Source organism: Thermobia domestica, chromosome 1 (assembly GCF_964235325.1).
Source record: "Thermobia domestica chromosome 1, izTheDome1.hap1.1, whole genome shotgun sequence".
NCBI classification, from domain to species: Eukaryota; Metazoa; Arthropoda; class Insecta; order Zygentoma; family Lepismatidae; genus Thermobia; species Thermobia domestica.
Window position 1 is genome coordinate 128,031,914 of NC_137454.1, and position 27,944 is coordinate 128,059,857.

Consider the following 27,944-nt stretch of genomic DNA (forward strand, 5'->3'; position numbering starts at 1 on the left):
AACAACACATCATGAGCTACCCCCCCCCCCCCCCCGACGATCCTGCTCGACAGGAGATGGGCAGTCTCGTTATTTAATTGCCATACCTCGTATAGACGTTAAAATTGAAGTTTTTTTATTTATTTTTTTTTTATTATATACCCAAAAGTGACATTGGCCCTTTTAGACCCAAGCTACAGATATGTATATCTATATATATTTGTTTAGTAATTATATTTTACGTAAAGATATTTATATAGAGTACTGCTGATAAAATAAAGATTATGTTTGAATAAAATTTCGTGGAAACGTCAACGAGAAAGATTTTATTCGTTGTCTGCTGCGCTTATACAATATTAGTATCAAATCAATGAAGTGTCAAAGTCAAAGCGATGTCAAGAGTAGCAGGTCTTACTTCATTCTTACATTTAGTCTTTATTCTCAAACTGAACTAATAGATATTTGCGGAAACTTGAAGTAAGATGAAATAGTATTCCTGTTGATTTATTATTATTGATGTTGTTATTGTTTTTTCTAAATAACATTATTACTCTTGCAGGGGCACGGGGGCTCAATGGTAAAGTGTTCGTTTTCGGTGCGAGAGGTCCCTGCTTCAATCCAAGGCCAAGTGAATAGTAGTAGACAGCATCATGTCTGTGAATTTTTCTCTGAGTTCTCCCGTTTTCTTTCACATTTTCATATCACCAATTATTTCATAATCGTTCATTTTCAATAGTAATATCAGTCTTTCTCAGCCAGAAAAGCTTAAGCATTGAATGTTAAACTAGAAATTATCTTTTATTTCATTCCATTTTACTCTCTCGATGTTACGTTTACAATTCAAGTATCTCTCATTACACGTTTCAAGAAGAATTGTCATGTTAAGAAGGAAAGATATTACATAATTTCGTGTTTTATTAGTTATGAAAAAGCATATTTTATTATTTCGTTTTCCTTGTGTGTATTTAATGACTCGATAGTAAATAAAACCAATTTGCTAGAAATAAGGTAAGGTTTTATTTGTGAGAGTTATTCTCATAAATTCGTGGAATGTATATCTTTTAAAACATTTCAAATACTATTAGGGCCGCAATGGCGTAGTCGGATTCTCATTATGAAGGGAATTTATTTTTTGTTTAACTTTCGTTCTAAAGCGACTTTATAAAGTGGATACGTCGGGAAACCTGAAGGATAAAAGCGGCCGGAACGCTACATTACTTATAAGTGCCGAAGTCAGCATAATGTGGAGCCCCAGTTCCATGTTGTCCGCGGGCCACCTCCGCCTGACATCCCCTTTATGAAATATTGTTATATTAAGTATAGGTTACTCGTATACTTCGTTTGTGCAGCAAAATAAAGATTGGATCTGTTAAAAAGATGGATGCAGTTTTAGAAACTGTCATTGGCGAAAGGATTGCGTAAAGTGTCATACTCCGTGGAAAAATGAATCATCCAAAGTTAGTTTAGAAAAGAAAATAAAGAAAAAGGTATGTTCTATTTGTAGTAATTACCTTAATTACTTAAAGTCAAAAGTTATTGTTATTTAAATGAATGCTCTTAAATGTAAGTTCATGTTACAACTCACGAAAGCTGTATCGGATAGAGAACGCAGTTTAACTGAGTAATGTGTCAGCTCTTTTTTTTTTTTTTTTCATTTTCTTTTTCATTGGAATCCGCTACCTCTTAATTCAAATAGCTCTTCAATTTTGTAATTACAGGGTGGGTGGGTGGAAAAACCCAGATATTAAAAAAACTGTTATACATTGTGTAATATTGATTCTTATTTATTAGAAAAACATGAACGTGTACTTCCTTAGATTAGAACATAAAGTATGTTAAATCTTAACGTAGGGATCTGTGTTGTTAACCACTCTTCAAACGGCCAGAGAGGAAGTAAATTGTTGTGTTGGAAAAAAAACTCTTGAATCCAGACCTCTAATTCCTCTACTATGCGAAGTTTGGACTTCTACATCTGTTTGTTAGTGCAGCCTCACAGGAAAAAAATCACTCGAAGTGAGATTGAACTTTTTGCTGGCCATTCATGAGGTCGCTTGGAGCGATCTGAGTTCTCTTGTTAACAGATAAGTGGTACACCATGTTCGTTTACATTGCGCGTGCTGCTTGCAGTGGACAATGATTGAACTAGGCAGGCAGTGTGAAATCTTAATAAATACTTTATATTATGGCTTTGTTTTCAACATGAAATCAGTAATATTATAATTTTTATAGAATATTAAAAATACCTAGTTATTTTTTACCCACTTGTTTTGTGCGTAGGATGCATTTCAGAACTACATTAGTTATCTTATTTCAGGTATATTATTTTCAAGTTGCCATTTGCTTTACATATTTACTTTTAATATTCGATGATCGAGATTGTCCTCTTTTTTTTTCTGAACTACTTATCTAGAAGTGGGTTGTTTTGAGTAGGGTTAGGTAAACAATGTGAAGGATAAGCTCTGAAATCTATAAATAGCTGGATTGAACTTATAGAAGCTTAATGCAGTTTATTCATGCACTTCATCCATTGATGGCAAGAAACAAAAATAAATGGTAAGTTTAATCTAGATTTTTACAGATTTTAGGGGATATAATTGAACCTAAACTTGTTCACAAGAACCTTCCCAGTTCCTAGCTAGATAGCTTCACAAGAAAAAAAATGGTAGATCCGACAGCCTAAAATAAAGCAGTTGTAGCAAATACTAACTTGCAATTAGGACACCTGAAATAGGTTATATATGTAGATCTCCTATTACCTCACGGTCAACACCAACACCACCAACTCCAAAGATTATATGCCCTCACCAGATATCCAACTTGGTATAACAGACTGATTATTCGGGTACACGGAAGCTCAGGAAATATTTTTTTCGTGTTGTACTTCCTTGATGTACATTAAAGAGAATTTTTCTGGGAAATAATAACGTAGGTTCTTTTTGTAGTACTTTCATAAGTTCTTTCGCAGAAATGTGTGTAATCAAATTTACTTAGATTCTGCTATAATGCGTGATTTGAAATTCCGAGCAAGATCAAGTATAACATTACAATATCTGATAGTGCTTGAATATTTATGCGTGTTATATGATACGATATTGTAGAATTATACACGTTCCTACAATAATATACATGTACATAAAGTGCATGGAAATTTGTATTAAAATTAATTATTTTTCTTTCTCTCTTTTTTTCGGTCTTAAGTGTCCCATAAGTGTTCCAAATTTAGTGCGAGTCAATTTTGATTATAAAAATTACTTAAAAATGTTGAAGTAGATTAAAAGAGTCTTAGGCTTGTGTTGGACACTGTCTTATTTTCAGCATTTTTCAGAATATCGTCAGAATGTTATAATGCAACCGAAACACAGGTTGTATATCGTCCCTGGCTTTATTCTTTAAAATCTTGGTTGCAGTTTCATTTCATTGCTTGTGTTTCAACTGCGAACTTAATGTGTTGCATAGTCTGTTCAGTTTGTACAATAAAATATAATCTTTAACGTCCCTTGATTTTGCGTTGAGCTAAATCCTCACAAATCATCCTGAAAGGGACGTCCATATTTCTTATAAAATGTCATTAAATGAGTTGGCTCCGTAGAATCCAGAAGAGAAGTAAATTCATATTTGATTTTGTATAAAATAATTAATGTCTTGATTCACTCGCCTGATTTCCTCTGTATGTATGTATTTAAAATTGATATATCTATGTATTAATTATCTATAAACTATTTTTGTAAGGTTTTAATGTATACATTTAAATGTATGTACTTTAGAATTATGTAGCATCCAAAGTAGTCGGAGCTTCTTAGCTCTGTTTTGGGTAATTTTTTGAATAAATAAATAAGGTGAATAATAAATGCAACTGACGAATCTTGAAGGAATTAGTGAAATAAGAATATGGGAGAAAACAAGACCCCGAGATCAAGCTAGGAGCAACTCAGTGTTGTACCATGGGGCCACCGTATTCCTTATTTCAGTTGTGTATGTGGTCATTAGATAATAACTTCATTTTTTTTAATGTTATAATTACATTCTTCTTACAGGAGTTATAATGTCAGATATCTCATTCCTTTTTTTTTTTTTTTAAAGAAAAAAGATCCAGTGCGGTTTTCATTCTGTCATAATTAGATTGCCAAAAGTATTTCTCTGTACCGATACTTGGTATGTAATATGTGTTGATTCCATTACGTTCGGAAACTATTCTGTAAATAGCGGCATAAAATTAAGAGAAGGAAGAATAAATACATTCGTTAAGATTAATCCTCGCACTACCTAGGTATTTTTTATAGCGCAGACCACCAAAGGGGGGCGCATTTTGAACTCACCTGTTAAGATCAAATATATCTCGCAAAAGAAACAAATTAGAAATCTACAGTAACACAAGTGAACAGTACGCGGAATAAGACTAACATCTATTTATTATACTGCCGTCTAGCAGTGACACTTGTGGGTGGGGTGGGGGTGGGGTACTTTGTCCCCACCAACTTAAAATAGGAAATTTATGAGGCACGCTAACATTCAATTTGCACCACCGTAAGGATATGCTTTACCTAAACGTGTTGAGCAATAATGTATTTTTTTACAATTTTAAAGAAACTATTAGAAGAGTAATTACAAATAACTTAACTCCGATGGACACAAAGTATCCCCTCCCCCGGTTGGTAATGCGGGGCTCAAAATTCGCTTGTTGTAAAATGTTCCTTGATTTATTATGCAGCTGTTGTGTTACGACATGAGTTGCTAGTTGTTCTGTATTGAAGAAACGTATTATTATTATTATTATTATTATTATTATTATTATTATTATTATTATTATTATTATTATTATTATTATTTTTATTATTATTATTATTATTATTATTATTATTATTATTATTATTATTATTATTATTATTATTATTGTTGTTATTGTTGTTTTGTATGACTTGCATTATTTGTAGTAGTTTTCTCATCACTTTTCTGGAACAGATGCTGGGATGGTATTTTTCTTCATATTGTAAACAATGTAGGGTTTTCTTGATCTCGCTTACTTCAGCAGTTACTTTAAGAGAAGGGAAATATATATATAATATGATTACAATTGTCTCAGACTATCACATCTTGTCTTCTCTTGTTGTAGTGTTCTAAGTGATATTTTTCTAACAATAATCGAGAATCGTATCTCAAGCAAACAAAATCGAGAATCGTATCTCTTCAAGCATATTATTGATATCATGTTGTCACTAATTATATTTCAATATAAATAAAACAAAAGAACCTGGATTGAGTAAAAAATAACACTGAAAGAAATTTTGTCAATATATGTATTGGTCGTTATTTCAGATTCAGCTGAAGGAGATTGGCTATGCGCGAAGAAAGGCTGTGAATTTTATAATTTTAATTACCGAAAGGACTGCAGAAAGTGTGGCTGTCCCAGACCAGAGCCTGCGAAAACCGAAGAACAATCAGTGGCTTCAGGAGGTGAAGGTGAGGGTCGGACTGTGATGACTGCTATGTGGGGCATAGTCTTCACATCTTCTATTGTTTTCGATCAAATGTTTATTTGATTTCTTAAGACACATAGGTGTATGTTAATGCTAAAATCAGTTTTTTGGTATGAAGATGACAGATGCGTATTTTCTAAAATAAAGAAAACTCCGCTGCTGAAATTTACAAGTGACTGTAGTTTCGTACAAATTTAAAACGTATCGCACTGAGTAGAATTACATTTTATCAGAAATCTAATGTAGCCCGATGATATCGAAATTTTAATACAGAAAGTTGTTCGCTGTATATCCGACCATTTTCGACTCGGCGTACCTGGCGTATCATGCTGCGACTATGGGTTTGCTGGCGTGTGCAGTGTTGTATCTGATCGTGTAGGTGCGTAAATGTTGGTAGTGAGTGTTATCAAATGGCGATGAAAATCAACCGGTATTGGGAGGGTTACGTAATGGCCCTTTTCTATGCTAATTGTACGTACGTTTGCATGTTGAAACAGAGTCGGGAGAATGGATTAACATCGAGATGTCGACTGCGAAAGCTATTGTGACCCGTTGCCCACAACAGGTTCCCCTTGCGAAACATTCATTCACGAAAACCATCAGGAGAAGGCTGCATGCAAAATGGCACCTGTAGTGCTAAGGGGAATCCATCGATTGCCGTGCCAAGAAAATCCCCTGACTCGACGTGGTGTGGGCCACAGATTCCACCTCACACCGTCAACTGTGAACAAAACCGTTCACAAGAGCCTCAGGTTCAAGTGTGGGCGGAAGGCCCATGTGTACCACTTGCTACCGCGTCACATTGCAGAACATAAGGCAAACTGCAAGAAACTAACTGTATGAATAGTACCTGGTGGGTTCCAAATGGAAGAAAATTGTCACAATGGATGAATCATATGTCTATCCCACTCCAGTTGGTTACATTCGGGCGATCACATACCGTGACATTGACGGCAAGGGGCGCTGCAACTTTGTTCGCCATTGCAGGAAAAGTTTCCCTCGTGGCTTTTTGGTTGTTAAGGGATTCGGATAGGGGGTAAGTTATGCTGATATGATACGCAAGGTAATAAAAACGTGAAGGTGAATCCAAGATACTTCCAAGAATCCATTCTGACACCTATCTATCGGAGAGACATCCCATAATTGTATGGAATGGACACTCACCAGGTGAAGATCCATATAGACAAGGCTTTGAGTCATACCGCCAGAGCATCACTACGTTTTTATGAGGAAATGGCAGAGAAATTAAGAATTCGTGTCATTCTGTTTGAAGACATCCCTGTGAAAAGCCCAGTTGCCTGTACAATGGATTTTTTCACATTTAGACTGTTGAAACGACGTCTTCAAAATCGCCACCCGCGCACCCTGGATGGCCTATGGAAAGCTTGCAGAAGGAGTGGAACAGAATTTCCATGGTTGTGTTGCACCGGAGCTTGCAGCAATGGAAACTGCAATGCCGTGTGTTAGTTCACAATGTAGGGGGTCTACGGTGGTGGCGACGCGGTATCTCAAAGGGGGTGAGTACCCGTCAAAAATGCTCGTATATAAAGCGAACAACCTTCGGCATGTGTTGTTCATTACATTACCCCAAGAAAATTACTTCAACGTCATAATTCATCAACTATCTGAATCTTATCCAAACAACAAAAGAAAGAAAGGAAAAAAAAAAAGAAAAAAAAGAACGTCTACTTCTCAAAATTTGTCTGTTCAGAATTTTCTCATGTAGTATCATTGTTATTTTCCGTTCTCACTCATAAACCTTGCATTTCATTGTAAGAAAGAAAAAAAAAAGAGAGAGAGAGAGAGAAAGAAAGAAAATTGAGAAGGTAGGATGTATTTCTGTTTAGTACTATGTTTCCCCTTTTCCATTGATTGATTGTAGTTGAACACTTTTTTTCAGTACTGAAACTGTTGGAGACCGGGCCTAATGCTTCAAGTTGGCTTCAAATCTTTCATATACCACCTTATACCTTGAAAATTTAGACTCCCACCAAATCTGATATTTACGTCATATCAAGTGTTATTTGCCAATATTTTCCTTTTTCAAGCAAAAATAACGTATATCAACAATTTATTATTATTATTATTATTATTATTATTATTATTATTATTATTATTATTATTATTATTATTCATATATACCCATAGAAATAAATATAACCATGTCTTTCGTGAAATATTTGCTTAGGAATTCGCAGTTCTGTACTCTCATTACTAGATTGATTCTTTGCCTCAGATATGGTTGGAGATGATAAAGCCGTGAGCAGAAATAATTTTGAAGGAGATTGGTTGTGTAGTAAGAAAGACTGTGGATTCTACAATTTTAGTTATCGAAAGGACTGCAAGAAGTGCGGCGGTCCCAAATCTCTGCCTGTAAAAACTGAAGATCAGTCATCATTACCACCACCTATTATAACAGAAGAATCCAACGGAGGTGGGTGTAGATCGTACAGTGTAGACCATTGCGTTCTTGGCTATGTATCTAGAGTAGTTGCGGCGAAATTGCTAACCTCTTAAAGTATTAAAAAAATGTAGATTTAACGCTTTTCCTGTATATGCCTCTCCCATTTTCAAAGTACGAACTGAGCATATGCGAGAACTACTTTGAAAAATATATTGATAGCAATAATTGTTACAGTAAAAGCATTTGAAAAATATCGTTCATATATATATCTATCGAGAAATTTTCATTGTATAGCATCCTCAGTTCCTGGAAACGCTCAGAACACCCACACTACTCTATCTCCGTTCAGTACCATTTAATTATAAGAAAAACTTAAGAATACGAAGTGTGGAAGTAGTAAAAATGATCTATTTTTGAAACTGAGTGCAAAGTAGACTGCAATATTACTCCACTTCCATTATTTACAATTATGTTAATATTAGAAAAATTAACTCAGTTTGCCTGCGCTGCTACTAATTGTTAGTCGTTTTATTAATTTGCAGCAAATAGAACATTACCATTTATGTAGCATTGTTCACGAGTTTGGTTCCCGCTCACTGCATAAATGATACATACAATCTTTTGACCTTTCATTTCATTACCATAATTCATTTTTTGTCACCTCCTGTAGTCTAAGAGCAGTACCACGAAACGTAAAAATAATATAAATAAATATTAAAATGCCACTTCTAAAATGTAAATTTTCTTGTTTATAGTCAAGTTGAGAATAGAGTGTAAAAGCATATACTGATAGTTGTTTTTAAAATATGTGGCAAGAAACTGGAAGCCAACAGTTTACGACCTAAGGATCTAACTTAGTACTATTAAGTGGTAAATTGTATTATGTTTTCATTTACAACGAAACCTTCCTTAACTGACATCATCATCATAATACGGACAAACTTCTGTGTCCCGGCAAAAAATATATGCATTGTCGGAGAGAACCCTCTCTTTTACTTGGACACTCAGATACGGACATGGACAGTGTTCGTTTACCCCGAACGTTTTAGTAACCTCCATAACGGATAGAAATTATTCTTAGCTCATACTGATTTAGCACAGAAAATATTTTCTGCAATCTAAAAGTAAATCTTTAAATGATTTCTTAAACTGATCGAACAATTACAGGTAAACTCCGATCAGAAACTTGTGTCTCCAGGATTATACAACAGACAGCTATTTAAGGCTTTTCCTCAGGAAATTCATTACTTTTACTTTTACTTATAGTCATCAAGCGAATTAAGGGATTATGACTTACATTTGAGATAAAAATGATCACAAGAATTTTGCAGTGCACATGCACATAAACACATCCTTAAGACATATTTTTGTTAATTTTCAGAGCGGCTTTTCCTGTTATTCCCCCTGAAATTCTAGTATAATACTTTGATATCAGCCTCCACCACATGAGCTTCGAACAATCTAAATTTATGTAACTTCTCTCTAACAGATACTTCTAATTTACGAACAAATAATCATGTCCCATCAGTGTCCGTAATTGAGAATGATAGCGAGAAGGTATAACTCTGTGGAAGGAGAGCTTCGACTAAACGAAAAGATCTGTGGTAAGACGCTAAGAATGTAGCTCTTGCTATATCTACAACTCATCAAATACCAAGATCATCCAAGCCAACAGGTAAACATACTTGAATCCAAAAGTCGTTATTTAAGAAGCAGTTCAGAATTGATTCAAGTCCAGTTTTAAGGACGATCATGTTTTACCAGCAATGAAGTCTCATGCCAAGATGGAAAGCATCGTAAAAGAATAGATTAAGCAAGGAATTGACAAAGACGCACGTTAAAGAAAAAAGAGGAGAGTCGAGACAAGAACACTTCTAAATTAGGTATTTTATTCAATAACATGTTAGTAAGTGCTTCAGAGGTGAGAGCAGCACCTAAAAGGCAAGCATTCTGAGTGGTTAAAGGACGTATGCCAGGAGCAGCCTCATTAACACTTAAAGACCCATGGACAACTATAGTTGCCCTCTCGTTACGAGGCGTTCAGTCCCGGAGACAACTTTAGTTGCCGTGCACTCAAGGTCAGTTTCCGCACTTCAACACGCAGTTGACGAAAGAAGCCAACAGCTTCATACAGCTACTCCCTTCTGTTTACTTTTCACTAATATTTATCACCTTCATGCCTACAGGTCACGTACTGCGTAGATTTATATGACATGCTGTGTTAAGTGTATATTCCCCAAAAAGATATGAGTACTCAGAAGGAAAAAAAATCATGTAGTTATTTTTTTTCTCTCCTGTTTTATAAGCCAGTGGAAGTGTGTGTGGTTGTTTCTACATCCTTCTTGTAATTTGCTTAGGGTTCACTTCCTCTTTTTAGTTCAGCTTTTGGCCATGAATACCACCGCAACAAGTCGTGGTTCTTATGATAGTGGCGTATTTTCGCCCGGAGAAATTACAGAAATAATAGATGATAGCGACTCCGATGCGTTTGAAACGGACGATTAATCTAATATTTAGACATTGCTACAATATTAGAACAACTAGAATCTTCCGACAGTAACACGAAAACAACTCTCGATGCTGTTCCCAGCACTAGTTCTCAACCATCGCACCGCGCTTCTAAACGTCCTCGCACCTAACATGTCACCAAAAGGGAGAGGAGAGGGCGGAGTGACATATTGTGATATGTAGTGTATATTTAAACTTATTTATATTTAGTTGTATGGTCGTTTGCAATTTACACGAAATTATCGGACAATGTATCTTTCGATTGGATTTCCAACATACAAAAAATATTCCTTAAAGTTTGCAACACTGTGTATTCAACGGTAACAATGCTAAGTGCATTACTGCTTTTCTGTTATATTAGTACATTTTTATTCGATTGAACCTGAAAGTTTCATTCACTTTAAAAGAGTAGTTTCTGAGTAACAAAATTTTAAAAATACATTTAAAATGGCCGGGATCCAAGCGTTTCTACATTTAAATCCCCTCCGGGTCTTTAAGTGTTAAATCTTCTAGAGATTTCGTCGAATGTGGTTTCGTCTGAACCAAGACAATCGGCCTCGCATTTAGAAAAATTAAGACGTAAGCCAGAACAAATGCCTTCTCGTTTATTTGTATTAAGGATGAAAGAACCACCATCAATTGTTCCATCGTCTAAGTACCAAATATTTAATTCAGTGTTAGGTGATTTAATTAAAGAATGAATAGTTATAGCGAAAAGTGTTGGACCCAGGGGATCATCTTGTTGTGCATCTCTCTGAGAAGAAATAGTGGTTTCACCGAAAGCAGATCACTGGGTTGAGCGTAGCATCGATGAATATACGGATAAATTGAAGAAAAAGTCATTTAGCACTGCGGCAAGCCTGGTATCCTGGCAAAGCTCAATAAAGGCATTTCAAAAATCCAACTTTATGATCGCCTTAGTATCACTGTGAGTAGAAGAAAAGTGAACTCCAGTTGAATGAACAGCTGCCTCGGTATCATTAGGAATACAAACACCAAGTTGATGGGGGGATAAAAAGTTCTTAATTGGCTCAGTATTTTAATGTATACAATTTTTACCGATAATCTGCCTTAGAAATTCCAAACCGCTATAAGCCGATCACCATCTTCCTTTTTTTCAGTGCTGTAAATTTGTCACCGAAAAACAACGGGCGAACTTCCATAGTTACTTTTCCACAAATGATTAAAATTAAATAGATCACAAGAGGATTTTAGGAGTTTTTCCTTCGATTCCAGTATTTGACAAGAAAAAAGGTCTTTAAAAGAATAGTGGACGAAGCCCGACTAGGCCTCCCGCGCTGCCTGACAGAAAGGAGTTAATTGTATTTTGAACCTCAGTAAATTTAAATTCCGTGAAAAATGTGTTGATCATCAGGAAGATCGGCGAGATGAAATTGTCAGAGTGGGTTGGATGTTTCTCTAAAAGGGTCTCTAACACAGAGGTGTCCGGGGCCGCAACTATATCATCAAAAATTAAAAAAGACGGACTTCTCCACTGATGTAACCATCGTCAAGTTTTTGTTCAGTCCTGAAATTGGAAAATTTCTGGTTTAATCGAGATTTCTTCATCTTCGTTGAAGCCCACGTTAAGGCGCCATGACTGATATTGCGCCAGAGCCGAACTGGTTGCTTCATCCAAGAAGTCAGATTCTTAACATTATCTGATTGTTTGGGAACACTTACTGCAACAAATGGGAATAGATACTGGTTGATTCAGTCTTTTGTATCATTTGATTTCGAGGGCATCAGCTACCGTTGGTCAAGCACGTCGTGGAACACGCCTTAAAATACGTGTAGAGGACCTTAGTGACATGAGTATCTTATCCAGCTGGAAAGCGGCAAAACTTATGTGTTATTATTGGTGTAGCATTGGTAATATTTGTAGTTTCACCTTGAAGGTAGCTGTTATTGGTAATACCAAGGCAAATATCAACATTCATAACCTGTGTAGCCAAGCTCTGACATTTGTAAAGTACTTTACGCATGGGGACAAGGTAAAGTATTAGCAGATTTAGAAGCACCCGGAAAACAGTCACTGTCAATAATATTTGGCACTGAATCCTTATTTGTGCGACGTACATCCGTTACTTCAAGATTCCATTATTAATTATGTAAATTTGTTTGAATTATGTATTAGAATACATTTTAATTAAGTAGGTCGTCTTTTTCATTGTTTTACTCATGATGGCAATGTTTAAATTTAATTATTGATTTAGTCCTCATTGTTGAAAGTTTGCAAATAGGTTGCTTTATTAAGACCAAATAAGTTTTTGGCAATTTTCGTACTCTTTCTAAACCGATTTGAAAACTGATTGCATCGCATTTTCTTCCCAAGCTTCACACCGTATAGCCCTCAGAGCCGGACAGCCGCTTACTAAATGATTACAATAGTTTTTCGATCGATAACTTAATTACCTAATTCCATAAATAACAGTTAATATAGTGCTACAAAGGATACTAAAGATTTAAAAAATCATGGTTTTTAGCTATCGTTATCCATTTTCTAGGTTTATTTTTGTTTCACTGTACATTTAGCAATACTTAACAACTGTTATAAATAGCTGACAAACTAACAGGCTATATCTTTCAAACACTGCGATCTAACGACTTAAAATTTTGCCATATTCCCTTACTAGTAAACGGAAAACCGTTACCAAAATATCATAAAGATCGCTGCTAAGGGGTGTCATGAGCGGTTGAATTGACATGGAATAACTGCTATTATTTGGCAAATAACCTTCATTAAATCATATTTTCTAATTAATGTTTGCTACTGTTAAAATGTAATATTTTTCTTCCTGTTTTTTTTTCGGTCTAGCTAGTGGTCGGAAGAAGGAACTCGACACTAATCGGACCAAAAATTCTGAAGAACCCCGTAAGAACGCCGATGATGATAGTAAGAAGGACTCTGATTCTGCAGGAAAAGAAGACTGGGTATGTGGCGAAAATGGTTGCAATACAGCAAACTACTCTTGGCGCAAAGATTGTAGACAATGCCACAAACCACGTCCCAAAGTCTCCGACACCCTTCCAGGTAATGACTTTATATGTATATATATATACCACACAAGCTTTAAAATAAGAGCCGTTTTTATTTTAACTAATTGATGTGCGTGTTGTTCTTCACAAATAGATAGTATTAATGGAAAGCATTTGAAATGTATAGAACACTTTATCAGAGCCACGATGCATGCCGAATCGGTTAGGCGTTTATCTATCAGCAGATGACCCTAGTTTGATCCTCGGTGGAAAGGGATTTTATTCACTTTCAGATCGGCTCATATGTTTACCCAGCACCTGTCAAACGGGTTCCTGGAAAACCTGAAGAAGTAAAGGTGACCCGATCATGATGCTGACTACATCACCTACAGTACGTGCCGAAGCATATCTCCATAGGGAGTACACACTTATCTTGACCTTTTGCTTTATCCTTGAGAAGTTCATTAACTAACTAACTAACTGTATGGCCTATGAAACCCGGAGGTTCAATGCCGCGTTCACAAAAGTTCTCCACTGACTTCTATCCTTAGCTAACTGCATCCAGTTTCTACTTTGTATTCCAATCTCTGCGAGATCCATCTTAATATTGTCCTCCCATTTGCGCCTAGATCTTCCTAATGGTCGTTTTCCGATTGGTCTTCCAGTCAAGACTTTGAAAGCGTTTCTACTTTCTTCCATTCTAGCTACATGACCCGCCCACCTAAGCCTCCTAGACTTGACGACCCTCACAATGTTGGGTAAACCATATAAATTATGTAGTTCCTCGTTGTGAAGTTTCCGCCATTCCCCATTCCCGTTTCTCTTGGGTCCGAATATTCATCTCGATCTTGTTCTCAAATACTTTCAGTTTATGTTCTTCCCTCAGAGTAAGTGACCATGTTTCGCAGCCATACAAAACAACAGGCATGATTATCATTTTGTATATTTTAAGCTTCAAATTCCTCGATAGAATTCGCGAAGGCAAGAGATTTTGAACCGAATAGTACCACGAGTTCCCTGCTTTTAGTCGACATTTAATTTCTCCGTGAATATGATTTTCGTCTGTTAATATTGATCCTAGATATTTGAAAGTATCCACTTTATCAAAAGTATTATTTAATATTTTAACGCATCCATAATTTGCTGTATTCCGGTCCCGAGGCACTTCCATGTATTTAGTTTTCTCTGCATTTACTTCTAAACCCATGTCCTTGCAAGCGTTTAATAAGATCTCTGCATTTCTTTCTATTGTTCTCCTATCATCTCCTATTAAATTTACATCATCAGCATATGCCATAACCTGGTGAATACCGTTCAACTGTAAGCCCTGGTTGCTATCTTTGATTTTCCTTATAGCGTATTCCAAAACGAAGTTAAATAATAATGGCGACAACGCATCTCCTTGTTTCAGGCCATTTTCGACGTAAAAGCTCGTGGACAAAACTTTTCCTACCCGGACTTTACTTTGGGATTCGTTTAAACGTATCTTAATTAATCTAATTAGCTTTCTCGATATTCCAAGTTCTGTAAGAACTTTGTATAATGTTTCTCTCCTAACCGAGTCGTACGCCTTTCTAAAATCAATAAATAGTTGATGTACCGGGGTATTATATTCCCACTTTTTTTCGAGTATTTGTCTAATGGTAAATATTTGGTCGATAGTTGATCGATTTCGTCTAAATCCGCACTGGTAATCTCCAATAATTTCATCTGCGTATGGGGTCAGTCTTGCTAATAGAATATTTGAAAGGATTTTATAGGATGTTGACAGAAGAGAAATGCCTCGATAATTATTACAGTCAGTTTTGTCGCCTTTCTTGTGAATTGGAACAATGATTGATTCTTTCCACTGTTGTGGCAATTCTTCCTTGTTCCAGATAAAGAGAATGAGTTTGTGTATCTTGTTCCACAATTTTTCGCCTCCAGCTAAAATTAACTCAACCGGAATTTCATCTACACCCGGAGATTTGTGTTTCTTTAATTTCTTTATAGCGATTTCTCCTTCTATTCGGTTGGGTTCTGGAATATACGGTTCTGGGGTGTGTATCTCCTTGTCTCCACGCACACTAGTTTTTTGTTGAGTGTTAAGCAAATCGTCAAAGAAATCTTTCCATCTACTTAAGATGCTATCCGTGTCAGTGAGAACTGTACCGTCAGATTTCTTTAATATATAAGCACGAGGTTGATAGTCTTTCTTAAATTCGTTGATCCTTTTATACATGTCCCGGATTTTTTTATTTTTACTATTATCTTCAAGTTCCTTAATTTTAGCTTTAGAGAATCGCGTTTCTTTGTTCTAAAAGTTTTGGAAGTTTCCCGCCTGATATCTGCGAAATTTTATGTAGTTATTTCATTTGGATTTTGTGGCCAGCGTAATTTTGCCTGTTTTCTCTTCTCTGCTAGTTTTATGCATTCCTGGTCGAACCATGGTTTGTTCCTACGTATTTCCGCGTGTCCCAATTTTTCTTTTGCTGAAATTTTAATGCTATCTCTAATTTCAATCCAGGTATCCTCAACACTAGTGCACTCCGAATCTTCTAAAGCCGAGAATCTATTCGAAACTTCAATCTGGTATTTCTCTCTTACCTGGCTCTCTTCTAATTTCTTTAAATTGAATCTCTCCGTTTTCGGACAATGAATATTACCTTTATTCAACGATAATCTCTCTCGTACTATCGCTGCTACCAGGTAGTGGTTAGTGTCACAATCAGCCCCTCTAAACGACCGGACATCAATTATGCTAGATTGCCTTCTTCTATCTACTAAAACGTGATCAATTTGATTATGTGTTCTCCCGTCTGGTGATGTCCAAGTGTATTTATGAATGTCGCGATGTGGGAATTTTGTACTCTTCACGATTAGGTTTTTGGATGTTGCAAAGTTCACAAGTCTAACACCGTTGTCATTACTTACCTTATGCAGACTTTCGTTCCCTATAATCGATTTGAAAATATCCTCTCGTTCTACCTTCGCATTGAAATCCCCTAATAGAATTTTCATGTGGTATCGCGGGAGTTGGTCAAATATCCGTTCCGCTTCTTCGTAAGAACTGTCTTTTATATCGTCATCCTTATCTTCAGTTGGGGCATGTACATTTAAAACAATAATATCACACCAGCGTCCCTTAAGAGTAATAAAAGAAAGTCTGTCAGTAACAAATTCAACCCGTTTAATTGCTGGTAATATACGCTTATGAACGAAAAACCCTGTCCCTAACTGGTGATTTTTATTTCATTCCCCATAAAAGAACGTAAAATTTCCGGAATTCACAGATCCATTTCCTTCCCACCTAACTTCCCGAACTCCTACTAGGTCCATCCTGTATTTCTCTAACTCACTCGTTACGGATTTTAACGCGCCTGCCCTATAAAGACTCCTAATATTCCATGTTCCAAATCTCATGTCCATTTTCTTTTGCTGAGGTCGTGGAGAAGTTCATTAACAGATTCAATTTCATTGGAGTTCGAACCAATGCACTCCTCTTCCGGAGACGTAGCTTCTCCGAACCTTGAGAAATTGTCAGTAAACCTTCTTATACCCGTAAACATCGCATTCATCCCATTTGATTGAAAGCGTAGGGAATCAAAAGAATGAATCAAAAAGTAACTTATTTAATTTTTCATACATCTTTGTCTACATTTTACGCTATTGATCATCTCCCTGGAAACTATGCTAGTATTAAATAAGTAGCCTATAACTATCTTGAAATTGCAGTAAAGACTATAGTGGGATTTCATTGAGTTGGTTCAATTATTTCCGAGCGGGACAATGCCAAAAATTATTATATTCGCCCGTTTGAAGTATTATTATACTAGGATAAATGATCGTTTCTTGGGTTCTATGTTTCTTAGGGTGTGTAGTGTTTCTTCTCTCACAATATTAAAATTACTGAGAGCAAAAAAGGGCTGTGGACTAGAGATACCATCTTGGAAATTATTCCATTTATATGGAGAACTTTCCTCTGTTTGGTGAACATGTTGCTTTAAATCTCATGCAGCAGTAACTTGATATGTCTTACACGTTCGCTGCGGCAGTGTACAACTGAGTTTGGATCTCAGTGCTATAAGAGTCACCGTGTGTCTCGTTGAAGGTTTGTCCGTTGAAAAAAATCTTTACGAACGAAAACACCACAAACGCACAGAGGTAATACAATGCGTAAAATGGTACCGCACAGAAATGAAATATCATACGAGCCACCGGTGACTCGTAACGCAGCGAACGTGTTAAATTTTGTGATATTTACATTATTACAGTCGAGGCTAATATGTTGTTCCGCACGAGATACATATTGAAAACCTGAACTACCTTCCTTAACTTAATACTTTAGAATACAACAGAGGTTGAACAGTAGGAACACGAGGAGTAATTATCATTTTGAAAAATAAAAGTGGTTGTATTTACCTGTAAGCTGTTTTGTTTCACTTAAAAGTCACTGCTAGAAACATAATTCAACTAATGGCAAAATGTGATAGATACTTCATTCATCATTCAACAGTTATGAACTTATTTGCATAATTTGTACTTGTAGTTTTCATTCTCAGCATGGCAAGTTCATATATTAACTAGTGTTGATATTTTTGTTTTTGTTTGAAAGGCCCATTCCAAGACCTGAAGGAGCTTCTAAAACCAGGAGAGACACCAGATGCTTCACATTTTCACCGTGCCTTCGCAATTTTCAAATTCATGGAGAATTTCTTGAAAGGTGAGTATATTGTAAAATTAGGTTGGTAAGGTAGTAGGTACAGAGCAATTTAGCACATGGAGTGTACTTTTCTCCCAGAACCGTTTTATTATATATAAAAAAAAGTCTTGTTATGTACAATATAACATATAAAATTCACTCTAATTGTGGTCCAAGAACCAACACAAAGTTCTGTATATAGTTTGTGTGGGTAAATAGATGTCCAAGGCCCGGACAGCCAAGAAAGGATACAACAGAGTTCCAGGGAAGCTAAGTGATAATGGTTTAAAAATTCTCAGTGCTCTAGGCAAGCAAAGAGGGTTTGAAGTTCCGCAGAGCTCCAGGCAATCTAAGCGGACAGGAAGCCACAGAACTCCAGAAAAGCTAGGTGGTTGCGGTTAGGATCTCCCAGTGCTCCAGGCAAGTAAAGAGAGTGTTTGAGTTTCCACAGAGCTCTAGGCAAGCTAAGAGAGCAGGGATGACAAGTCGAAAGTGACGCTGATGGAGATTTTACATTGTGTTTTATACATTCTTCTGGACAGCGGTGGTGCTAGTGGTCCTCTTATGTCGCATGATGAGAAGGATGCCTCTAGTCTGCTGGCTTGTAGTAGTTGTAGTAAGAGAGTACGTGGTTTTGTCTACAAACGAAAAGCACATGTTGGTGTGCAAATATAGAGCACGTGTAGGATATTACGATATGTACCGGTTACCAATATATGTGTGTGTATATTTCTCCGTATACTACTAAGTTCAGTTTATTCCATCAAGTTTCAAGGTCCAGTATCCCCAAAATTTGATATTTCCACATAAACTAATTTACATACGAGGGAGGTTCAATAATTATTGTCCCCGGCATATTTAAAATACTTGAGCTGGGATGGATGATGGGGGATATTGTTGCCTAATCTCTTAGATGCCTATATGCTAAATTTCAGAACCATAGCTGTTATATTAATATTCTTTTTTGTCGTTTCAGGTGTGAGAGGTGGCACCTAGCTTGAAAAAATGGGGAAAACCGAACAACGAGCTGTCATCAAGTACCTCCAGAAAAAGAGGTTAAGCCCAAAAGAAATTCATGAGGACATGATCAGTGTGTTGGGTGATGGGGATCCTTCCTACCAGATGGTGAAGAACTGGTGCCGCGACTTCCGTTGCGACAGGGAAAGCTGTCATCAGGCCCCTGGTGCTGGTCCTCCCACAACAGCATGCACCCCAGAAAACGTTGATGCTGTGCATGATACGATTATAGCAGACAGACAAATCACGGTGCAACAGTTAGCAGACATCATGCACATCTCTGTAGGCTCACTGAAAACCATTGTGCATGAACACTTGGGATTCAGAAAGATGTCAGTGCGTGGGTATCCAAAATGTTATCTCGTGAACATCAGAAAGACAGAGTTCGATGTTCAAGGGCTGGTTTGGAGGTTATGGGGGCAGATCTGAAACAGTTCTGTGATAGATTTGTGACAGTGGATGAGACGTGGCTCCACCACTATGATCCCAAGTCCAAACGACAGAGCATGGCGGCACAGCAGTTCGCCTCCCCCACGCAAGTTCAAGGTGCAAGCATCAGCACGCAAGGTTATGGCCACAATTTTTTGGGATGCGAAGGGTGTACTCCTTATTGACTACCTGGAGGTTGGACACACTATCACGGGGACCTATTATGCAGCCCTAATCCCTAAGTTACGCGAAGCAATCAAGGAAAAACGGCGCGGGATGTTGCATCGAACAGAGCTGTTCTACCAAGATAATGCTCCGGCCCACAAAAGCCATCTTACTGGTGCCGCAATCCATGCTGCTGGTTTTGATGTGTTGGAACATCCTCCCTACTCCCCGACCTCACCCCTAGTGACTTTCATTTGTTTCCAAAGTTGAAGGAGCATCTCAAGGCGAAGAAGTTTCACTCAAATGCAGCTGTTATTGAAGCTGTGGAGGAATGACTCACGGCTCAGCCAGAGACTTTCTTTGTAGCTGACATAGTGGCTTTACAGCATAGGTGGAAGAAGTGTATTACTATGAAAGGAGAGTTTTTTGAAAAAATAATACTTCTTATAGGTCAGGGACAATAATTATTGAGCCATCCTCGTATTAGTGAGTCGATATGTTTTGTCGTTTTTTTAAATGCTATTGTTTATTAACAGATATGCCTAGTTTCGTTATACTGTGAAAGAAAAACACTTTAAATACACTATGATGGATTGTAAACTTTTTACGTCCCAAAACTGAAATTAAGAATGAAGTGAAAATAAATTGTGTTTTTATGTGAATATCTTTAATATAAAACTCTGGTAAAATTGGATCATTCTGTTCTCTGCTGTAACAGCTTGATACTGTTATACATAATAGACCTCGTCTACTGATGGCAACTTGAAACAAGACAGACTTAGTAATTTCATTATTAGTTATGTTCCTCAGTTGAGTAGTAATCGCTGTAGAGTAACAGTTTTGGCAATAACTGTTTGTATAAAACTTCTGTATACTTCAATTCGAAGTCGCACGACTGTCCAGTTTAGGAAGGTTTATTTTCATTCACTTTGTTGCCAGGTTGAGGAGACACATTATCACAGAGAAAAGTTTCGAGCAGTTCTTATAATTTTTTTGTGCAAGTTGACATCTTAAGTGTTGGAAGGTTTATATCTTTTCATTCTTTCGCAAAAAGTTGGAGGAGTCAGAGGGAACGCAAATATTACTCGCTGTAACACTTGTGGACATTAGCTAATATGTAGTAATAATAGACTAAGAGATTATTTGGTCTAATATATTAACAGAAAAATATTTTTGCCGACTCGTCCCGTTGAAATAGCTCAAAAAAAGTTATATTTTCCCATGAGGAGGGAGAGAGCACGCTCTTCTGGATCCACCACTGTCTAGAATTGATAATGGTGACGCAATTTTCTGCTCTAGCAATGAGCGGGACAATCCTACCCTGACAGTCATAACGGTTAAACGTAGCTATAAGTTGCCATGGTGGAAGTATGGTTTAATAGAACACTATTTAAGTGTTATCTCTCACATTTAAATAGAAATTTAACATGTTAAAGAATATTTCATATCACATTGAAAATCTAAAATCAATATTTTTGGTCAGGAAATTGGGTGAGGCTAGAGTTTTTAAAACAAGCGTTGTTAATCTGTGTCTAATATTTATTACGTAATATCGAAAATATTAAGCATTAAATTGTTTATAACAGCTTTAAATTTATTGTAACCAAGCATGGTATTGTATTGGTTCTTGCGTCACGATTCTGAGTTTTCGGGCCGAAGTCTGCAGGGTTTTTAAAGTTTTTCCTTAGTTCCATGAGTTGAATACAAGGGTAGTACTTTTAAATATAGCTCTGGGTCAACTTTTTCATTTTCTCCACAGTGTTTTATTCTAGAATAGTGAAAAATTAATTGAAAGTGCTAATTTAATGATACACGGTACTTCGAAGTTCCCGGGTTCGAGTCTCGGTCCAGTCATGCACTGTTTCACTTTTTGTATATCATTTGAATTCGGACCTATAAAGGAATTGGTGTGTGAAGAATTGGTTATTTCCTCCATTCGATACTGTAGTGCTAATTTAAGTTGATAACATGATTATAAAAATAAAATTAAAAAAAAAAAAAGTTGAGTAATCGTCATAATTCAATAATTCATATGAAGTAAGATCTTGTTTGAAATGCTGGAGATGAAATGAAGGATATATTTAAGCAAAGTTAATTGGATGGTTTTTGAGTAATGTTAGTGCTCACGAAATTTTCATCTGCTTCCTTAAAAAGATTTTAAAAAGTGTGTTTATGCAGTACTTGTCTTTCATCATTCCATCTAGAAAATCAGGCATTTATTATACATATCAATACATTAGCGTGTGTGTAATATCAATAAGCCAAGATGACTGTTTCTTTTCCACTTTAGTTTGCAACCAATGCTATTTGGTGCTGAGTATCAGTAACAGTTATTTCATAAGGCACAGCCAGAGCAATAGGTCTTCGTTTGTAGTACTTATTTTAATATACTCATGTTCTTCCTAAATAGATATGTTTCAGAATTTTGCTGTACTAAAGCAATTAGTTTTAAGAAAGGGTTGGGTATCTACGCAATTTGAAGTCGAGACCAAGCCTTTCCTTGTGAAAGTAAAATAGTATTATAAAGAAGTCGTATGTTAGTAATGTACATAATATTGTTTGTTGTATTTTATTTATTTATTTATTTATTTTATATACTCTTCCAGAAAAGGGCAAAGATCTCGATAAAATCATGAAACAGGAAGAAGAAATAACAGAGTCGGATTGGGAGATGGCTGCGGAAGCGTATCAGAAGATGAAAGCAAATTCATCTGATAGTTAACCATAGTAATCATACAAGTTCTTCGAGAAAAGAGTTTATTATATTATACCAGTAGTTCGTTGGTATAAACTGTTGTAGTAAATATAACTCCATTGATCGAATGGTCTGCAATCTGAGGCCATATGTTATTTGCATCTAGGTCTTGTGTAGTTTCAGTGATATACTTGATCATCAGATGTTCTATTTGGTTTTGTTGTTTAAGTACAGATTTAAAGTAATAATGACATGAAATTCTTTTAGTCAGTGTGTGTCCCGCAATTACATACGGTATGACTTGCTTATAACATGATATGCGAAAAAAATTGCAGTCAAATTTGTCACTTGTAAAAAGTAAAAGATGAAATTATCTTCTGGTACTTCTAAAGTTGATTTTGATTCCGTACCTCTTTCAGTCAAGCATTTAGATTATATGTTTTTAAAATGAGACTAAGATTATAATTGAACGAAATGAGAAACTCAGAGTGTATTTTTGTTAACCGTTAAATCTGTATATCTTATATACAGAGAAATAGTTTGTGTTAATTCATTTGTAAACAAGTACAAAACTGGAGAATACTTAGATATTTTAATTTAAGTTGCCATCTGCGATGGAATCAAATTTTTGATTGCAAATAATCAAGATTAATGTGAATTTTTGTTAAGAAGCAAACTGCATAATTGCCATTGATTTGTTTTTATAAATGATGTCTAGTTTATTAAAAGGTAAAATTTGAGTAATTATTGTTACTTCTTTTCATTAATGTAACCCTCACAGGTATGATTTATTGGTGCTGAATTGAGTTGTCCACTAGTGAATTGACTAATACATTCACTCTTGGTCATTATTAACAAGGTAATCCATTTTAACACCGAGTCTATATGAGACATGGACCTATGATCTAACAGGGTTCCCACAGAGCAGGAAAATCAGGGAATTTGATTTTTGTTAGGGAAATTATTGAAAAGTTCTTTAATGTCAGAAAAGCAAAATAGTCTTTTTCGATAATAAAGACAACTTTGAGGTAATAAGGCTATTTGGGATTTAGCAATCAATTAATACAACAATATAGAATGATAAGTTACAGATGCGTCATGTTATATCTAGGTGTGTTGTGCCATGATTTGTGGCTAGGTTCTTAACTCTAATCTCAGTTTTGAAATCTGTTTAGCTACGGCATCTTGAATCCTTTGATGTAGACAAAGTGTGACGTCTCTGATCTGAGTTGAAATGCATACGTTATTTAACAGACTTTAAAAAAACTAAGTTCTCAATTCCACCCGTTTATATCTATGTTGTCTGTATGTTCAAGCATAACACTTCCACACAGGTGCACAGATTTTTTTTTAAAGACTATTATTTTCCAGTGGTTGCACATAAATTTCATGAGGATCTAACAATAGTCTTCGGAGCTAAACCATTAAACTTCTCAATGGCCGACAGTATTGATACCATAATTGTGTGTATGGTCACTCATAATTTCGATATAGTTGCTCTCGCGGTGGTTTCATATAAATTCCATTAGGATCTGATGGTACCCATCGAAGCTAAACCATGAAACTCCTTTAACGGTTGATAGTGTTAATATCAGGGTTGTGAAAAACCCAGATTTAAAAAAAAAAAAAAAAAAGCTAGTGGGTTTTATTGTACAAAATCGTATTTAAAGCCATACTCCTACTTAAAATACCATTTAACCATTCATGTTTTGTTACATACATTCGGAGTGAAAGTATGGAATTCCCTTGTACAAAGGGAATCCGTGAAGACGTGTCCTCGTTTCGTGGTACAGACTTTGCACTTAGTACCTCGCTTATGCTTCGATTTCTATAAAGGGTGAAGTAGACAATTTTGCAGAATAACAAAGAGGTGGGCAATTCTCTATAATATATAATAGAAATAAAATCCTCTATTACACTCAGGGTTCAAAGGCTAGCCGTGCTGAATGAAGATTTATTTAACTTCCCTCAAAACGTGCCAGTCAAATACTAGGATAGTACCTCAAGTCAAGAGCCAGATATCAAAGAAAGCGGCTTTATTAACCTTTTTGGCCCAAACGTCGTGTTACACACATGTATGACGTATAATCAATTAGAACATAGAATCAACTAGAACATATATGCTGGCTTCAAAGTTTTTTTTCTTTCTTTCTTATGTCGAGAGGATATAACGTTATTACAAAATGCTCTTTGCGTTCGACAATAAGGGATGGTGACGTCCCTTTAAATTAGGACCTCAAATGAAGCCACGTATTTGGATTAACGTTAGAACATTTCTGCCTTTGCAAAAGTGGAAAGGAAATAAATTTTATCAGTACTATTTGTCGGTACTTTAGGTCTAGTTTATGTGCACATATCAAGAAATGAACATTATAGTATTTTCCCCTCCCTCTGTTATCATTTCTCTTTTACATCCATAAAATTTTATATGATATAGCTCTGAGCCAAACAAGGGAAGTAAATGTTGTTTTAGTTGCTAACGTAAGTTTGTTGCAATTTATTGGCGATTGATAATTAATCGGTGTAATTTGAGTGGAATGCTTGGTATATTAGAAAGAGAAGAGTGTTGTTACTGGTTCAATTCTCCAAAAGTTTCTCATTTGTATTGTGAAACAGGATTGAGAAATATTTTTTCCTCGTAACGATATTGCAACGAAACTTGGCATACGCATTACGTATAGACCATAGTATTTTTCAAGCTAGAGTATATTAGGATACCTGTAGCCAGGGCTGCTCCAGGTAGCAACAAATTTCAAGGAATTGGATTGAAATTTCCCTATCTTATCCCAAATTTCCCTTCTCGTACAACATGTATATATGTGGAGGATATTTGATATCTTGTTTCATTCTGAATGAATGACGTATCAGCCTTGACACTCGGATAGATAGTACTGAAGCAGTAACTATTTAACTGAAAATCAATGTTTTCCTTAAATATATATGTGTCTCAAAGGATTACTGGATTTTAATTTTTTTTTTTTTTTTTTTTTTTTTTTTTTTTTGAGAACTGAAATGATGGATTTTTTTCAAGATCTCATTTTCAGATGCCAATTTACTTTCTTACAATACATTTTACGATCAATGGACCTTTGTAACATGTCATAATAGCACTATACGTCACATATTCCACCAGATATTCAAGGTGAATTCGGGAGTTTCCAGATCTCCTTTTTAATGCAACTATTTTTCGTTTTTGTTTGTGTAATTATCCAGGTATAGTGTTGAGAAAATAGAGGTAGTTCTTTAGTAATTTCCTTTTTCAAGGAAGTGTTTGTAGGTCTTCGATTCAAATTATGATATTAAAAATTAAAGAATAATTATCATAAGAGAAGATTTTGTTTCATTTTTAGTGCAGTCCTTTTCCTTTGGCATATGTGTAATTATCCAAATATGGTGTTGAGAAATCCTTTTTTAAATGAAGCATTTTGGATTTCTAATTAACCAACACATGGAGAAAGATTTATTATTTGTTTGTACTAATACGTGAGTATGTACTGCAAGAACAAAAGAAGGTAGTCGCATTACTTTCCTTCCAGATTACAATTGAACAGCGTTACGACGAGTTTGATCGAACTTGAGAACTAAATGTGTTGCGCATGATTTCCAAACATTTTTTTTTTTTTCAATAATAATCTATTTTGGCTGGAGATCTCCTTTTGATAAATATGTATTTAATAAAGCAAATTCTGAAACTAAGCGTATACCGACAAATACTATTGAAAAAACTAATGATGATCGTATTAAGGTTATTATTTCAATCCAGGTTTTGAAGTATATTTTTGATTTTTTTTTTTTTTTTTTGGAGGTTTTTATTATGATTATTACCCAATAAAACCTACTAGATTTTTTTTTTTTGAACAGAAAATTTTTTACAGCCCTGTCTAATATCGTAATTAACAGACTTCATTGTGTGCATGCTCACGGCATACCTTCAAACAAATGAACCGATTTTGATTATTTTTGTTTAGTTTCAAAGAGTTTTCTGCGGGTTCCATATAAATTTTATCAGAATCTAATAACAGTCTTTGCAGTTAGATCGTGAAACTCCTCAACAGCTGATAGTCTTACCGTGTGTATGTTCACATATAATTCTGTATCGCTTAGATTGATTATATATATATATATATATGATCACGTATGTTTTCTAGGCTGACCTATTTTATAGGAAGTTAGTGCCGTACCTTTAGTTTAGGTATCTAACTAAACTAATAGGATTACGAAAAAGTGGGAAAATAAAACAAACTTTTGTTTGGGAATTAAGTAAACCTTTGTCAAGGAGAGTCATGGAAGGCAGTTTACAAAAATCTGTTGGAACCCTGTTTAATATAAAATGCAGACGATCTGCACCCGATAGAATATACATACAATCATCTTGGACGTCCACTTCGGCCAGTGCCTCCTATCTGCAGGATCTCAAGGTATAGTTACAATAGCTATATTTGCCTCACTGTCAGGAGATGGTGCAATGGCTGTAAAACTCTTCCGCACTAAATCGACGTAACTATATATATTCAGGTAGTCCCGCAAGAAAATTACCTTTGTTGACAGATAGCCATGGTAGATGCTCGTACTGCAAGATCCGTATCTGTTGTGTTTTATCTGGTACTATAATCATGGCGATAGTCACGTATCCTTTCAACACTTAAACATTTACAATAGTTTTTCATTTTTTAAAATGTATTTTGTATCCAGTGGTGGGTCATCACAGTAAGTAGAATGTGAACGTGGACAAACTTATTTAATAAGTCAAAACTACTGTTTTCTGCACAGAGGGAAATCTGTGAACAACTATTTCTAATACTCTATGTTCAGCTCCAAGAGCACTAAATGGTGTGTCCGTTTTCGCCACGATTTCGTTACTTGGCTAAACTCATTAAATACGCGAGAGACTGTGTGCTTTCAAACTATCACTTGCGCAAGATTGCACGCCATTACTGGGGAATTATTTTACAAGTTTCATATAAAACGTTTGACACCACTGCTGAAAATGTGCTTTTTAATGATTACAGTCCATGACTTTAAAACATTTAATAAGTTTCACCATTGTCATATATCCATGAGGCATTTAAAATGGGGGATTTGTTACAATAAGGAAATTACATATCAAACGAATCAAATATTTATTTTGTTGTTACGAAATTGACGAGAATTGTGTGGAAAGTAATGGGCGTACCTGTGGTGGAGTTCAAGCAAAATAAAATTCGCGTCATTATATAACATTACCCTTTACGTAATTCCCATCTCATCCTGTTTGGCCAGGCATCAGTACATGGTGATCGAAGTGTACTATTAATTGAGATGACAAACTTTGCAAGGGAAAAATATGCGCTCATTCATTTCATTTTTCTAAAGAGCAATTCAGAGAAAGATATTCTCGGCGATACGCAGGTCACAAACAGAATCTGAAACACTGGTACACAATCGTAATCGCTATCCGTAAATGATAATATCACGTCGGGAAAAAAATATATATATATATTCTCAAAGTTTGGAATAGTACAGCACCGCTGCAAGAAGTGGATCACACTTTTTGGGAACTACGTATAGTACGAGATGCATTCAAGTAGCACTGGCGCAAATCCCGAAGGAACGAGGGGGACATGTCCCCTCCAT

General features: G+C 35.8%; 1 protein-coding gene across 7 annotated transcripts in view; it reads left to right on the forward strand.

The window, feature by feature from the left end:
• The window catches only part of LOC145689078 (uncharacterized), a 112,584-nt gene extending 86,922 nt beyond the window's left edge, over positions 1-25,662 (forward strand). For 4 of the 7 annotated variants that reach the window (XM_081763225.1, XM_081763208.1, XM_081763220.1 and 1 more), the window contains 5 exons: positions 5,293-5,436; positions 7,690-7,887; positions 13,184-13,399; positions 17,939-18,046; positions 22,243-25,662. In XM_081763225.1, the coding sequence (XP_081619351.1) occupies positions 5,293-5,436; positions 7,690-7,887; positions 13,184-13,399; positions 17,939-18,046; positions 22,243-22,358 (782 nt within the window). In that variant the 3' untranslated portion in view covers positions 22,359-25,662. The remainder of the gene's footprint in view (positions 1-5,292; positions 5,437-7,689; positions 7,888-13,183; positions 13,400-17,938; positions 18,047-22,242) is intronic. The other 3 variants (XR_014132099.1, XR_014132100.1, XM_081763231.1) reach the window with 3 other exon arrangements.
• The last annotated feature ends 2,282 nt before the right edge of the window (positions 25,663-27,944 follow it).